The 13,525-nt window shown below is 53.9% G+C and overlaps 3 protein-coding genes across 3 annotated transcripts; 2 read left to right on the top strand and 1 right to left on the bottom strand.

The window, feature by feature from the left end:
- Nucleotides 1–110: 110 nt before the first annotated feature.
- Nucleotides 111–2,857, bottom strand: CPAR01_03231 (uncharacterized protein; the record flags this gene model as incomplete). The annotated part of the gene is made up of 2 exons (XM_060487518.1): nt 111–460; nt 517–2,857. The coding sequence occupies 2 exons, from the start codon at nt 2,855–2,857 to the stop codon at nt 111–113; spliced, it is 2,691 nt and encodes an 896-aa protein (XP_060354846.1).
- Nucleotides 2,858–3,967: 1,110 nt separating this feature from the next.
- CPAR01_03230 (ADP-ribosylation factor 4) lies at nt 3,968–4,839 on the top strand (the record flags this gene model as incomplete). The annotated part of the gene is made up of 5 exons (XM_060487517.1): nt 3,968–4,026; nt 4,083–4,193; nt 4,251–4,267; nt 4,322–4,508; nt 4,557–4,839. 5 exons carry the CDS (start codon nt 3,968–3,970, stop codon nt 4,837–4,839), a joined length of 657 nt encoding a protein of 218 aa, XP_060354845.1.
- A 2,327-nt stretch (nt 4,840–7,166) lies between these two features.
- CPAR01_03229 (gelsolin) lies at nt 7,167–12,797 on the top strand (the record flags this gene model as incomplete). The annotated part of the gene is made up of 3 exons (XM_060487516.1): nt 7,167–7,317; nt 7,821–12,373; nt 12,429–12,797. The coding sequence occupies 3 exons, from the start codon at nt 7,167–7,169 to the stop codon at nt 12,795–12,797; spliced, it is 5,073 nt and encodes a 1,690-aa protein (XP_060354844.1).
- Nucleotides 12,798–13,525: the final 728 nt, after the last annotated feature.

Below are 13,525 nucleotides of genomic sequence, written 5' to 3'. Positions count from 1 at the left end.
TTATCGATCGAAACAACCAACATCGGGTCTTCGTTCGATTGTGATCAGTCTGCAAGAAGCCACTGATACTTGAGCGCATGATGTCAGGATGTGGCCTTGCTCAGCAATGCTTAGGCTCCGAAGATATCGTCGCTGTCGCTGTCATAGCTACCATCGTCGTGCTGCTGATCCTCGGGAGCATCGGGAGACTTGGCTCTTCGGGCACCAGGCGAATGGCGCTTTCCAGGGTAGTCGTAGGAGCACTCGGAGTCGTCTGCCACGTAGAAAGTTTTGCAGGGGATCTTGTTGGCCCAGTGCTGCCAGATGACCTGGTCGTACCAATCGGCACCGTGGGGTGCCTTCACCTTGTAAACCTGGTTCAGACGACCGGCCTTTTCGAACTGGAAAGACGACATGAAGTCGTCCATCCACTTGAGGCCCTGTCCGCCCTCGCTCTGGGCCATCGTGTGTACAACAACACCTAGCAAAGCCCATTAGCTATCGAATCCGAGATACCTTTCACATCCGACTACTTACGATGAATGTTCCGGAAGTCGGGCTTGTAGAACGCGTCCTCTCCAGCTTTCGGATCAGCCCACTGGCACTCGACAAAGCCGTGGTACAAGATGGAAACTTGACTGAGGAGTTGATGAAGAAGGGCACTTCCGATCCGACCACGTCGATGCTCAGGATGAACAAAGATTGTAGCCTTGACAGTCGGGGTCGCGTTGCCGGTGAGTCCTCCAATACCTGTCTCGTACGGACGGAGGTAGGCGAATCCGTAGACAGTAGTCTCAGGGGACGACACCTTCACAGGCTGTGACTGCATCCACTTCATATACTGTCGGTAAGCATCGCGAGACGGCCAGTTGCCGGGGTCTTTCAAGTCAGTCGTCTTAGTTGTCGCAACGATGAATGGAAGCTTTTGTCTCTTGCACTCGATCATGATGTACTCGAACCGCTCAACAGACACCGGATAGGTATCTGTCACCAGAGGATCCTTACCGACAGCCACGTTGTACATCTCGGTACAAGCTCCGGCATCTGAAGGCTGGGCAGGACGAAGGACGCAGTCTGCTAGACGGCTGCTTTCGTCCAAGGTAGGCGCCACTACGGTTTTCATCTTCGTGGGCGACGCAGCATCTTTCTTGTAGTCACGATCCCGAAGAATGGCCATTTCGTGGTGGGCCCGTTCCTCCTCCTGCAGACGTTGACGAATGGCCATGTTCTGTCGAACCATGATCTCGCGATGAACGAGCAGGTTACTGGTCCATTCGCGGCGACGTTGAATCATCTCGGGTGTCATGTTCTTCTCGTCCATGATGTCGGCTTTTGTGGGCGGCTGCTCGATGCGGTCGATGAGCTTTCCAGTGTCGGTGCTGACATCGTGGTGGTGATGATCCTGATTCTCGTCGAGGAAGGAAGTGACGAGCGGGCCATCCAGAGTATAAAGCCAAGTTATAAAAGATGACGTGCCAGTGACTTTCGTCTCGGATCGAGCGACTCCGTTGGAATCCTCTCTGTCCTGACCCGATGAAGCTCTGCCATTATTGCTCACATCCCAGGACGAGTGGCTCTTCTTCGATTTGGTAGTGACGCCCATTCTCTCCGGAAGATTCTCTAGAGCCATGGGTGTCAGGGGCGCGGACTTATTCAATGTGCCCGAAAGAGCAACGCGCGAGCTAGCATCATCTGTTGAAGATGCGGTATCCGACTCTGCGTAGTAGCTAGTAGTCGTGGCTGGCCCCTGACTTTCGGTAACTGGGTCTTCGATCTTGGACTCGACTTTTGCTCCAGCCTTGGCCTTGATCTTGGCGAGTCTCTTATGGGGAGGAATGTAGTCGCTCGGCATCCGAAGGGTAGAGGCCATCGTATCGTTTTCGTCGTCGTCGGCGTCGGATTGGATCTTCGAACGCTGAGCAGCAATCTTTGCCTCTCTCTGCCTCCGGGTTCTCTCAAAACTTCTTGCAACGTAGGCTCGGCGCTCGGCGAGGTAATCGTAGTCAGCGTTCTCTAAGCCAGCATTGTAAATATCTCCACCAGGGGCTCTGCGGGTGTTGAATTCAAAAGAAATTCGCCGAGCTCCAGGGCTGGAAGTGGGGTTATTCAAGAAGGCAGGAGGTGTCAGCCTTCTCTGGGGGACCGGAAGATTCATGACCCATCGAATAGAAGTCGATCCTTCGATCGGCTGAGTGAGCTTTCCAGAAGGGCTGCTTGAGGAAAGAGCCGCTGCCTGGGCCTTTCCATTGGCGCTACTCACAGCCACGGCTGGGCTGGGAGGATAGAACGTGAACCGAGCTGAGCCAGCCTCCTGGGGATACAAGCTGACGGAAGACCAAGGATAAGGACTGTCCACTCTGGAAATGCCTTCGCCATGATACTCTTCATCGTAGCTACACTGGCTCTTGTTGTCACTAGCTCGCTTCTCGGTGCTGACGGGCTCTTTCGAGAACTTGAGGAGTAAATTCTCTCCAAGGCTTCCCTCTTCATGGATGGACTGGTTCTCTTTGTTGCCAGTCTGGTTCTTCAAGATGATAAAGTCTGCAAGATTTGACGTGGTGAGGTCGATGCATTCGAATTTGCCACACTTGTTCTCACCATGGCGAGACTGGTTTTCGTCTTCACCAGTTTGCTCCTCATTGGTGACAGGTCCTTTGGGGATCGTAATGCTGAGATCGAGGTCTTCGGCGTGATCCTTCTCATCATGGCTCAACGGAGTCGCATCCTCACCAGATCGCTTCGCTGGGATGAAAGGCTTTGCAGATGCTGACAGTCTGATATTCAGTGATTTACCACGATTCTTTTCAGCGTGGCTGAAATGGATTACGTTTCCGCCGGTCTTCTTGTCCGAGGTAATGCCTCCCTTTGAGTCTGGCATCTTGTAACCGGTGTGTGCTTTGGCAAAACACAATGAGCCTTGTATCTAGCCGAAGAATGGGTATTAGAAAAATGAGCACACTTATGTCTTCTTTTGAGTGAATTTACTCACCTAGTTGTTTGTTACGGCAGTGTTGATGTAGAAGCGCAGATACGTCAAGGAGTATCTGAACGAGGTTGTATGGTGAGAGCGCGTCGGATTTGAACCAAGGCGCCCTGAAGCAAAGGTGAATTTTCTGGTGTCGATTTGTAGAGATGAAGCGATAGCTGAAACATCAGCTGGCTCTCTGGAATTAGTGAAAGATTACAAAACCCCTTCTGTCGATGAAGAGGATGGACAGTTCAAGGGAAGTAAGAAGCTTTCGGTGTGTAGCGGTTTGAGTGAGAAAGGGTAGAGTTGGGTCAGAGATACATCGGAGAGAGGAAGGGAAGTGGGTGGGGTGTGCGGTAGGAAATATTTTGAAGGTGAAATTTCTAGGCAAGTCGGAGGAAGGTACAGCGGCACACCTGTTCGGGGCAGGCACAGGCTTCTCCCGGAAGCCCCTTTCCTCTTACCACCTACCTCATACCAAATATATGCGTTCGAACGCTCCATTTCCATTGATAGAAATGGGGCTCAAGAGATGCCTGAAAACTTTTTCTCTTGAAGGCAATTCTGTTCATTCTGATGTGAGGCAATTGATGATTGATTCTACCTACGCAGTATTAGACCACCAAGGCCATTCTTTTGTCCATGAGACTCCGACCGATTCCCTCTGATATATCATAATGTATATATCAGGCATAGAAATATCATTATGACCATCTTGGGATATCGTTGTGGCGTGGTGAGAAATACCCATCATGTACATTTGGCGATGCTTGTAGTTCAAACGCTCGGTGTGCTCGGTAAGCGCTATTGGTAGTTACTTCACCGAGCCCAGACCGATGCTGCGGGGTCACGTGTGGTTGACCGATCCATTCAGGCAGCGCCGATGAACCTCTATCCACTGCACCAGCTCTTATACATGACAAGAAGTTTGCCGTGATGAGCAGTCCCTAAACCTTGAGATACTCGAGAAACAACACAGTAGTCGATGCATGCCAGGGATAGGATTCCCGTCCGTTCGTCATGTTGTCCATTCTGAGAAAAGCACGTCTCAAAGACAAGGAGATGCGAATCCTGATGCTGTCAGTGAGCCAACCCCCACACGGGCCGCTTTCATACTTGCTGATGCTGACTACAGAGGCCTCGATAATGCGGGAAAGACTACGATTGTCAAGAAGATTATGGGCGAAGACGTCAACACCGTAAGCCCGACATTGGGCTTCATCATCAAGACTATAGACTACGATGGGTTCGTCGGCACATCTATCCAGCCCATTATTATGCAAGAGTGCTAACCATACACCAGATACAAGCTAAACATTTGTACGTCCTCTGGCTGATGCTGAGTTTCGTTGGCGGCAAGTCTGACCAGAACAGGGGACGTGGGTGGGCAAAAGACACTACGCTCATACTGGCGGAATTACTTTGAAAAGACAGATGCGTTGATCTGGGTCGTCGATGCCACAGATCGACTGCGAATCGAGGATTGCAGAGAGGAGCTCCACGGCCTGCTGCAAGAAGAGGTTCGTGCCAACGGCGAGGATGGGGAGGACGACGACGACACGTGTGGAAGTGGATACGACCACGTCGGGTGCTAACTTTGGATTGACAGCGATTATCTGGAGCAAGTTTGCTCGTGTTTGCCAACAAGACCGACGTCAACGGATGCATGGACGAGCAGGAAATTCTTCAAGTTGGGTGCTCCGGGACAACCACATCTTGGACCATTACTAGGGGGAGTCGAGCTGACGTATTTCATCCAGGGGCTGCAATTGGAGGCGATTAGAACACATCGCTGGCACGTCCTGCGATGCAGTGCCATGACAGGCAGTAACCTCAAGGAAGGCCTTGCTTGGGTGGTGGACGACGCAAAGAAGAGGCTGTTCCTGTACTAGAGGCAAGTGGGGAGTTCAGGTATGCATTTGGTGATTAGCTTCTCTTGCCAGGTCACCAGTCACCACTACGACGGTGCGGCTCCTCACTCGCTCTCGAGGCTCATCGAGCCAGCGATTCGAGGATGTCCTGGCCACGTTCGTTCAGCTAGTTCCCGGGCGCGCCGTTAGGAAACTGGGAATGGCTAGGATAAAGACGGACGGGCATAGAGGCGGCCGGGCTAAAAGGGGGCATGGTGAAGCGTGTCAGAGTGTTCTGGAAGGACGGTCCCAGGAAGGGCCGGATCCGAGTGATTCTGTGACGGCTCTCGGGAGTCGGGATCGACGTTGTGCAACGGAGTGACAAGTACCTTAGATGGGATACCCAGCGTCGAGAGATGCGAAGCCACGTTGTTGAATAGGAGATCACCACTATCCGTATTAATAGCATGGGCAATATATTCTTTGAGGCTGAGAATGACGGCCGTGATGCGTCTACGAAGTACTGTCTCCGTACACGTGTGGATGTGGCCCATTGGGCGATTGCCTTTCTGCTTAAAATCGGGTCACTGCTTGGTCCGAAGATGCCCGAGAAGAAGAAATACGAAATGAGGGGACACTGACGGTAAGCCGCTATCCGTCAACGTCAGCACCGGGTTAGATTGTCTGTGATTCTTTAGAGCACTTTGAAGTTTGTGCGGTGTCTTTTGGGTCCGGGCTTAACTACCTAAGGTAGTCGGGCTTGGAAGGGAATTGCATTCATTACAGCAGACCGAGGAGAGAGATTGCAAGCCGTTGAAGTTTGAATACCGGGACATCCCTCCGGAAATCATGGTTTGAAACGATGTGATTGAAACGCCCCATCGGGCCAGTAAGGGCGCTTGAATGTCGAAATTTGGTGCAAGGGATCTCAGGTACGAAATATATCCATTGTGAGACAGGGGTTGCCGATGTGGAGAAGCGAGTGGCCAATGCACGCAGCAACACCTCACCTACCTTGAGGTACGTACCCTTGTTGTTTTGGTTCCACTTTCTTTGTGTACATCCACCTGCAACTACCTTAGGTAGGTATTCGCACCTCGAGGTCTTCTTCGTCTACCTTACGAAGGCCAGGCCAGGCCAGATGGCCGCATTAGGGAAGCTTAGCTGAGCTGAGAAGAGCTGAGTTGAAACCATTCGAGCAGCTTGCTGAGATCGTTTGAGACATTGGCAAAGAACTTCAAGTTGAAGCCCCCGCGTGTATGGGAATAATTGTGGTGAAAGTTGCACAGTTGCGCCTGTCTGTGGGCAATGGGCATATCGAAAGAAATCATTTCAAGAGACCAGCCTAGTCACCCAGCGCCCAGTGCTACCTGACGTGCAGGCTGCTATTGTTGGGGGGGGCCTGTTCACCTGCCCAATTGGCAAGGGCAAGGAAGAAAAAAGAGGCAAGCCCAGACTGCCCAGCCTGGACGCGGGATGCAACTGTTCGCATCAGCACGCAGTAAGCATCCGGAAGGAGCCTTCGCAGAAACCTGCTTGCCTTCACCTCGGGTCATCTGTGTTTACTTTCGACCCTGCAGCACCTTACTTCAGTCAGGTCACCAGTGATAAACATCATTGTCCTCTTTGCATCCCGTCCAGACAGAAAGCAGGCCGCGTTCACAGCTGCTACTTGCTCACGCCGACTGCATTTCCCAGGATTGTGGTTCATGCTCCTTAGCCTCAGCCGCCGCCGTCGCCGCCCACATCAACAGAAACTCGGGTACCACACGCATTCGACAAGTTTTCAGTACCTACAAAACCACACAACCTAGCAACCTAAGGTACCTTACGCCAAGTAAGAAAGGCAATTCTTCAATCCAAACAATAAAGTCGCCAGAGAGACCAGAGACCCGACTCCATTTTGTCTCCATCCACGACGCACGCCTGCCCATCCGTACCTAACCGTGGGCTACGCTACCTTGCCTTACGTCTGTGAGGCTGCTCCGCTCTCGCCTTGGCCCAAGTACCTTGCTTTGGCGCCATTTGCCTAGCGGCACCCATCCAAGAGGTGACGAACCAGAGGTACCTTGCACTGCGTCCTGCGTACCTGACGGAGCACTGCGCACACCTACCTTACCTTATCCCATCCCATCCTGTCCTGTCCTGTCCTAATCCCGCCACGGACGGACCAGACACCAAAGACGAGACCGACTGAGGGAGGGAAAAAATAGACAACATATCCTTCTCCAACAAAGACCTCACTACCTTACCCGTTCGCCTTGCCACGACATACGTCCTAACCGGGGGGATTCCTGCGCATACAGAACCACCTGTTTCCATTCCTCCCCCACCCGCAACCGTGTCATGACTCTGTCCTCCGCCTCAACATGTCGGAACAAACAATGGACGACGTCTCCAAGTTTTTGCAAGATGTCAAGGAGATGAATGCTCGCCGAACCGAAGAAGACGACGCCCGTCAACGCGAACTCGACGAAAAGATACAGCAAGAGAAGAGAGAACGACAAGCTCGCCGCGCCGGTACGTCTGTCTACCTACACATCTTGCTGTCTTTCTCCTTGCTTCCCCTCTTGCCTTACTACTGCTTGTCTCTCCTCCCCTCACTCACTGCATCATCTACCTACCACCACCGTGTCTGCCCTATTCAACAAGCTTTCTTTTCCCGACTCGGCCAAGGCACAAATCCTACTTTGCAGCTTGCCGTGTGCCATTCGTCTTGCTCGTGCTCGTGCCGTGCTATGTTCAGGTTCAGGTTGCCCTTGGCCCAAGAGCTGAGCTACTGACGGGACGGCCGCCGCACTGGGCGAGCCGCGGGCGACGCCTCAACGCCTTGACTCCCACCCCCAATAACCACCACACACGGCCTTCGTCCATTGTTTTTTCGCCTGTGACCTAAAGGGAAATCATCGACGCTCACTTTTCCTCTGCAATTGGCACTGTTCTTCTCTCCCATCTTGTTGCGCGACCGTGTTTTTCAACAAGAAGAAAATCTTTGGATCGCATTCTCTGACAACATTTGACAGAACGCGCTCGATCCATTTCCCCTCAGAAATCGTCCCCGGCCAACACCCCACCACCCTCCTCTCGAGGTAACACACACACGACGCAGCTTTCCGATGACCTAAGACTGTCTTCTCCCGGTCTCGAACACACAGGCAGCCCTCGCCCTCTCTCACGAGGCATCGCAGCTCCCGAAACCATGGACAGCTTCTCAACCTCTCCAACCAAGGAGAACGATTCCCCCTTTGACGCCGAAAGCAAGCGATCGAGCGTGACCTCTCCTACCGGCGGCGTACAAGGAGCGCGGCCGCTGTCGTGGCAGAGACGTCCCAACTCTCAGCATTCGGATCGATCCAAGAGCCGTCCCTTGTCCGTCGTTGCCGCCGAGAACGCGACCAGGACCTCGCAGAACCCAACTCCCGACCCCTCCTCCGCAACCGAGCAGACCTTCTCTAGGGACCAAATCTCCCAATCACTGGGTTCCAAAGACCCCGCGTGGTTCCGCCAAACGGCCGATCGTGCCAGCGTCGGCTCAGCTGCAAATCGCAAGAGTCAGGTTGAGGATACCGATACCAACGACATGTCCTCAATGCGCGCCCATCAGCTCCCCGGCATGAACCGCAGCTCTTCGACAGACTTGTCTGCTGAGCAGTCTAGCCCGACGAAAGACACCAGACTGGGCTCTCCGCTGTCACTCGGCAGCTCCCAGAGACTCGACCCCCCTGCCGAGATCTCCGAGAATGATCCCACAGCGCTGCGCCGAAAGTCAATCATTGGATCTGGTCGCTCGTCACCCACGCGACCTGTTTCTCCTACCAAGGGCATGGGTGGCTTCGTCCAAAGCGCAATGATGAAGAGGTCAGACAGCGTCAAGAGATGGAGTGTAACCTCTCCCCCTGGCCTCGTACGCGCCGATTCAGCTGCTTCAAGCCGGCCTGAGTCTCGCTCCCGTCCGCAGAGCATGTACATGCGGGACGGAGCTGCTACACCTACGGGGTCATCTCACTCTCGGTCTCTGTCCCGCCCCGCCTCTCGCCCTACTTCTCGACATAGCAACCAGGAACAACAAGACGAGATCGAGACTACACCAAAAGCACCTGCAGCAGCACCTCCTCCCGAAGTCAAGCCTGAGGCCAAGCCCGACGTCAAGCTCGATACCAAGCTCGATAACAAGGAGGAGGACAATAAGGATGTGACACCGCCATCAAGCCCTTCGAAGACTATGGATTCTAGGAGATGGAGCCCGACGAAGGCAAGCTGGCTGGAAACTGCACTGAACAAGCCAGAGTCTCCGAAACCTAAGCCTCCGCCGGTATCAAACCAGCCAGCTTGGATGGTGGAGCTCAACAAAGCAAAGGCTCACAAGGCTGCCAACCCCAGTGCCGACCTTGGTCGAAGCGGCTCAGTATCATCGCAGAAGCACGAAGTCAATGTCGGCGGGCTGATGCGTTCATCACCGATGGGAAGCCATGTGTCCAAGCCCTCTGTAAGTGGTCTCAAGGGTATATTTGCACCTCCAGTGCAAACCCACAAGACCGGCGGCAGCATCAGCAGCCCAAGCTTTCGCACCAGCACAATCAAGAGCCCGGCAGGCGAGGACAAACCGGAAGGAGATGCTCTGCCCGTGGATATTCCAAAGCGCTCCTCGGTTATTGACAGCCCTTCTGTGGCTAAAGTCAAGCCTGAAACACCTCCCAAGAAGGATTTCCGCGCTGGCCTGAAGTCAAGAAACGTCTCTGGCGATGCTTCTTCTTCCAAAGAGCCCGCCAACGAGTTGCAGAATGTATTTGGCAACTTGCGACGGACAAAGACGCAGAATTACGTGGCGCCAGATGAGCTGAAGAACAATATTTCGCGCGGCAAAGCGGCCTTGAATATGACCGGTGGGCCGAAGCCTAGCGAGCGCAAGGATGAGTTCAAAGATGCGATTTTGAAGAAGAAGCAGGATTTCCAGGCTGCTCAATCGCAAGGCAAAGGCGTGGTTAGAACCAAGTCCAATGCATCTGAGAACCCTGTTCCAGAAGCTCTGCTGAAAAGACATGCGTTGAGCAAGTCGATCTCGGGCAGATCAGATACTACCTCACCCTCCGCTATCGAGCATCGAAAGTCTGTCAGTGAGAGGCCCAAGTCATCGTACAGAGACGATTCCAATGAGTCGGTTGCTTCGCTCAGGTCGCCTTCTGTCAAATCGCCCTCTGCCAGGTCGCCGTCACTCAAATCGCCTTCTATCAAGTCGCCAGTAGAATCTGGACCTACAGTCGAGGTTCAGAAGGAGAGCATTGCTCCTGGTCGGCTTCAGGGACGTGCCGCTGCCGGTGGCCTGGCGGGCCGCTTCAATCCTGCACTCGCAGGACTTTTGGCCCGTGGTCCCCCTCCCATGGCTACCAATGGAGGGCGTGATGCCGAAAAGTCAGAAGAATCGAGCGGGGCGCCCGCCGAACCTACGGCTCCAGGACCTCAGCTTACACACATGACTAAGGGTCGTGCTCGTGGGCCGAGAAGAAAGGCGCCGTCTTCCAAGGCTCCCTCCGCAGCTGCGCCAAGCGCAGAAGTGGCAAGCGAATCTAAGCCCAGCCCAAGTGCTCTCTCACCGACGAAGGACGAGTCGCCTGTAGTGGAAGCAGCCGTCAAGAGCCCCGCAAAGGAGGCTCCAATGTCCATTCAAGCTCAGGTCGCTGCTCAAGCAGCTGCCAAGAATAGGCCAGCACCTCTCAAGCCCTTTGGCACCCCTTCTAAGGCTCCCGCTGAGACGCCTGCAGAACACTCTCCAGAGAAGCCTGTTCTCCCGGCCAAGGAGGAAGATCCCGTTTCAAAGCGCAGGTCCCGATCTCCTACGATGAAGCTCCAGGCCTCCCCGATCAAGCCCGTCGAGGAGAAACCCAGCGAACCCGCCTCTCAGCCTACCTCACCTAAGAAGCTGGACATGAAGCGAATGTCTAGATTCTTTGAAGAGAACAACCAGTCGAGCCCAAAGCCTGAAAGTCCCAAAAGGGAGAGCCCAAAGATGGACAGCCCTCCCAAGATGAGCAGCCCGCCTAAGATGGTCAGCCCGACGAAGGAGAGCCCCAAGGTAGAGAGTCCCAAGATCACCAGCCCCAAGGTTGCCAGCCCGAAGAGAGAAAGTCCGGCTTCGTCGCCAAGCATCAAGCCCAAGCCCGTTTTCGAGAAGCCCTTCAGCCCGCCACCCCAAAAGTCGGAGGAGGAAGTCAGACCGAAGCCAGTATTTGAGAAGCCTCCTAGCCCTGTACTTCAGAGAAGCGAGGAAGTCTCTCCTGTCAAGACCTTCGGGCGGCCTCTCCCCGAGCCTAAACCAAGTTCTCCTGCAAAGCCTTTCTCGGACAAAGTGGAGGAAGCTCCTGCGCCCACCAGGACTTTTGGACGCCCGCTGCCCGAACCAACCCCCAGATCACCCACAAGGTCTCCCGTTCGGTCACCGCCGCCTAATGAGCAATTCGATAGCCCTCACGTAGCGCCTCTCAGAACCTTTGGCCGACCTCTGTCCAGGCCCAGCTCACCTCAAAAGTCGAACGACAGGGTTGACAGCGAGCCTGTTGTGTCCGTCAAGAACGCTGCATCGATGTTCGGCGGTGCTGTGGTACGGTCGCCACCTCTGGAGGCCAAGTCGCGATTTGAGAGCCCGGTGTCTCCAGTCCAAAGGACCGGCACTCCCACGAGGATCTCTACAAGGCCCCTGCCTATCCCACCGAAGCCTTCCTCGCCTACACCAGTCGCATCTCCTATTCGATCCCCCACGAAGTCAAGCTCAGAGGTCTCCAGTCTATTGGATGACTTCTTTGGCACACCACGGCCACAGAGGGAGTACCGTCTTGACACCACTGAAGTGTTGATGAACAAGCCTCGGGTGCGCGATATTCAAAGTCAAGGCACCAGGCTGTTCCAAATTACTGGGGACGGGAAGAAGATGCCTGTACAATCACACAACGAGCGTATCTTGTTCGAGCGGGAAATGTACATCTGTGCTCATACATTTTCCAACGAGGCTGGCTGGAAGGAGACCGAGGTATATTTCTGGGCTGGTGACGAGGTACCGGCAGCAACTGTGGAAGACACGACTCTGTTTGTCAACCGGGAGGCTCGTTCGCTTGGCGGCAAGCTCGTCAAAATGCGCCAAGGCAGAGAAACTCCCGAGTTCATCATGGCGCTCGGAGGTATGATCATCACACGTCGCGGTACCAACACCAAGTACGACTCCTTGGCACCAAGCATGCTGTGTGGTCGCCGGACGCTTGGCCAGGTTGTGTTTGACGAGGTCGACTTCTCATCTGCAAGCCTCTGCTCCGGGTTCCCTTTCTTGATTACGCAGTCAGGAATGTGCTATCTCTGGAAGGGCAAGGGCAGTGATGTAGATGAGCTGAGTTGCGCCCGCCTCATTGGTATGGACTTGAGCTTGATGGGCGAGCTCATAGAAATCGAGGACGGCAGCGAGCCGGATAGCTTCTGGGCCATCTTCAACGACGGCACGAAGCCGCTCTCTGCAGACCACTGGCGTTTGAAGTCCAACTACGACAAGTACTGCCAAAGACTCTTCCGCTCGGACGCGTCTGCGGCGAAGCAGGTAAGCTCGACGTTGTTCCTAGTCTCCAGCTCAGCGCTAACCATGACAACCACAGGTCACTGAAATCAGCCCGTTCACTCAGGCTGACCTGGACCCTTCCTCCATCTACGTTCTGGATGCATTCTTTGAAATGTACATTATCGTCGGTAGGACGGCGCAGAGCGAGTACAGCTCCTTCCGCAACGCTCTTGACTTTGCGCAAGAGTATGCCATTCTGGCTAGTGGCATGGAAGATCGGCCCTTTATCCCCATCTCGACAGTCGTGTTGGAAGGCATTCCCAAAGACCTGAAGAGCGTGTTCCGCAAGTGGCGAGACGAGTCTAGCCCGACCATTATGCCCCAAAAGGCGGCGTCAGGCCTGAAGCGCGGACGATCTCTGCGCGTCGTTCCCCTCACCCACGCGCTCCAGGCTCTTAGTGAGTAAGCCTCTTTGCGAAGTGCAGTTGAAGCGGGTTCAGTTGGAGGGAGGCGCGAATGGAGTTTCATAGCCAAGGAAGGGGGCGGCGGCGGCGGGTTTGATGCGATTTTATACCAGATACCCGGATGCTTGGGGAGGTTTGGGAGAAGGGAGAGAAGTGTACATGAATTGTTGTCGCATTTGCAAAGGAGAAGGGGAAAGGAAATGGCGAAGGGCGTTTTCTCTTAATTACAAAAAGAAAGGAGGTTTTGGGTTGGCTGACTGTTTGACCATGTACGGCGAGACCATTCGGGCAGCAGCAGTAGCAAGTGACCAATGCACCAGGACCATCTTCTTGGTATCGTGGACGAATGTCACATCTTTCAAAGCATGTCACAGTCTTATGACTTCCATCGTGTTTGCAGAGTTTCATTCTTTGACTCGTGGGCGCACCCCGTCGATCTGTCTCACTACAGTGGTCACAAAGAGCGATTGTCATGGACGGACGAAACGATGAAGATGAAGGAGACCAAACGGAAGTGTTTGATTACAAGTGAACACTAGAAGAAGAAGCCAAAAACTCAACGCCGACAACAGTTATGTACGAAGACCAAACACGACCCTCTGGTCCACAATCCGCTCAGCAACCCCCCCCCCCCCGCTCCTATCTGAAGTGTGCCTGTGTAGTTGATGTTCTGACTTTGGGTATATTTTGAGGGTCTTTTTTTTACACTTTTTTGTTTCTTTTGTGCAAC

Source organism: Colletotrichum paranaense, assembly GCF_030867605.1.
Source record: "Colletotrichum paranaense strain IMI 384185 chromosome Unknown Scaffold_2.1, whole genome shotgun sequence".
Lineage (NCBI taxonomy): Eukaryota > Fungi > Ascomycota > Sordariomycetes > Glomerellales > Glomerellaceae > Colletotrichum > Colletotrichum paranaense.
The sequence above is the reverse complement of the archived record's forward strand: the minus strand, read 5'-3'. Positions and strand labels throughout refer to the sequence as shown.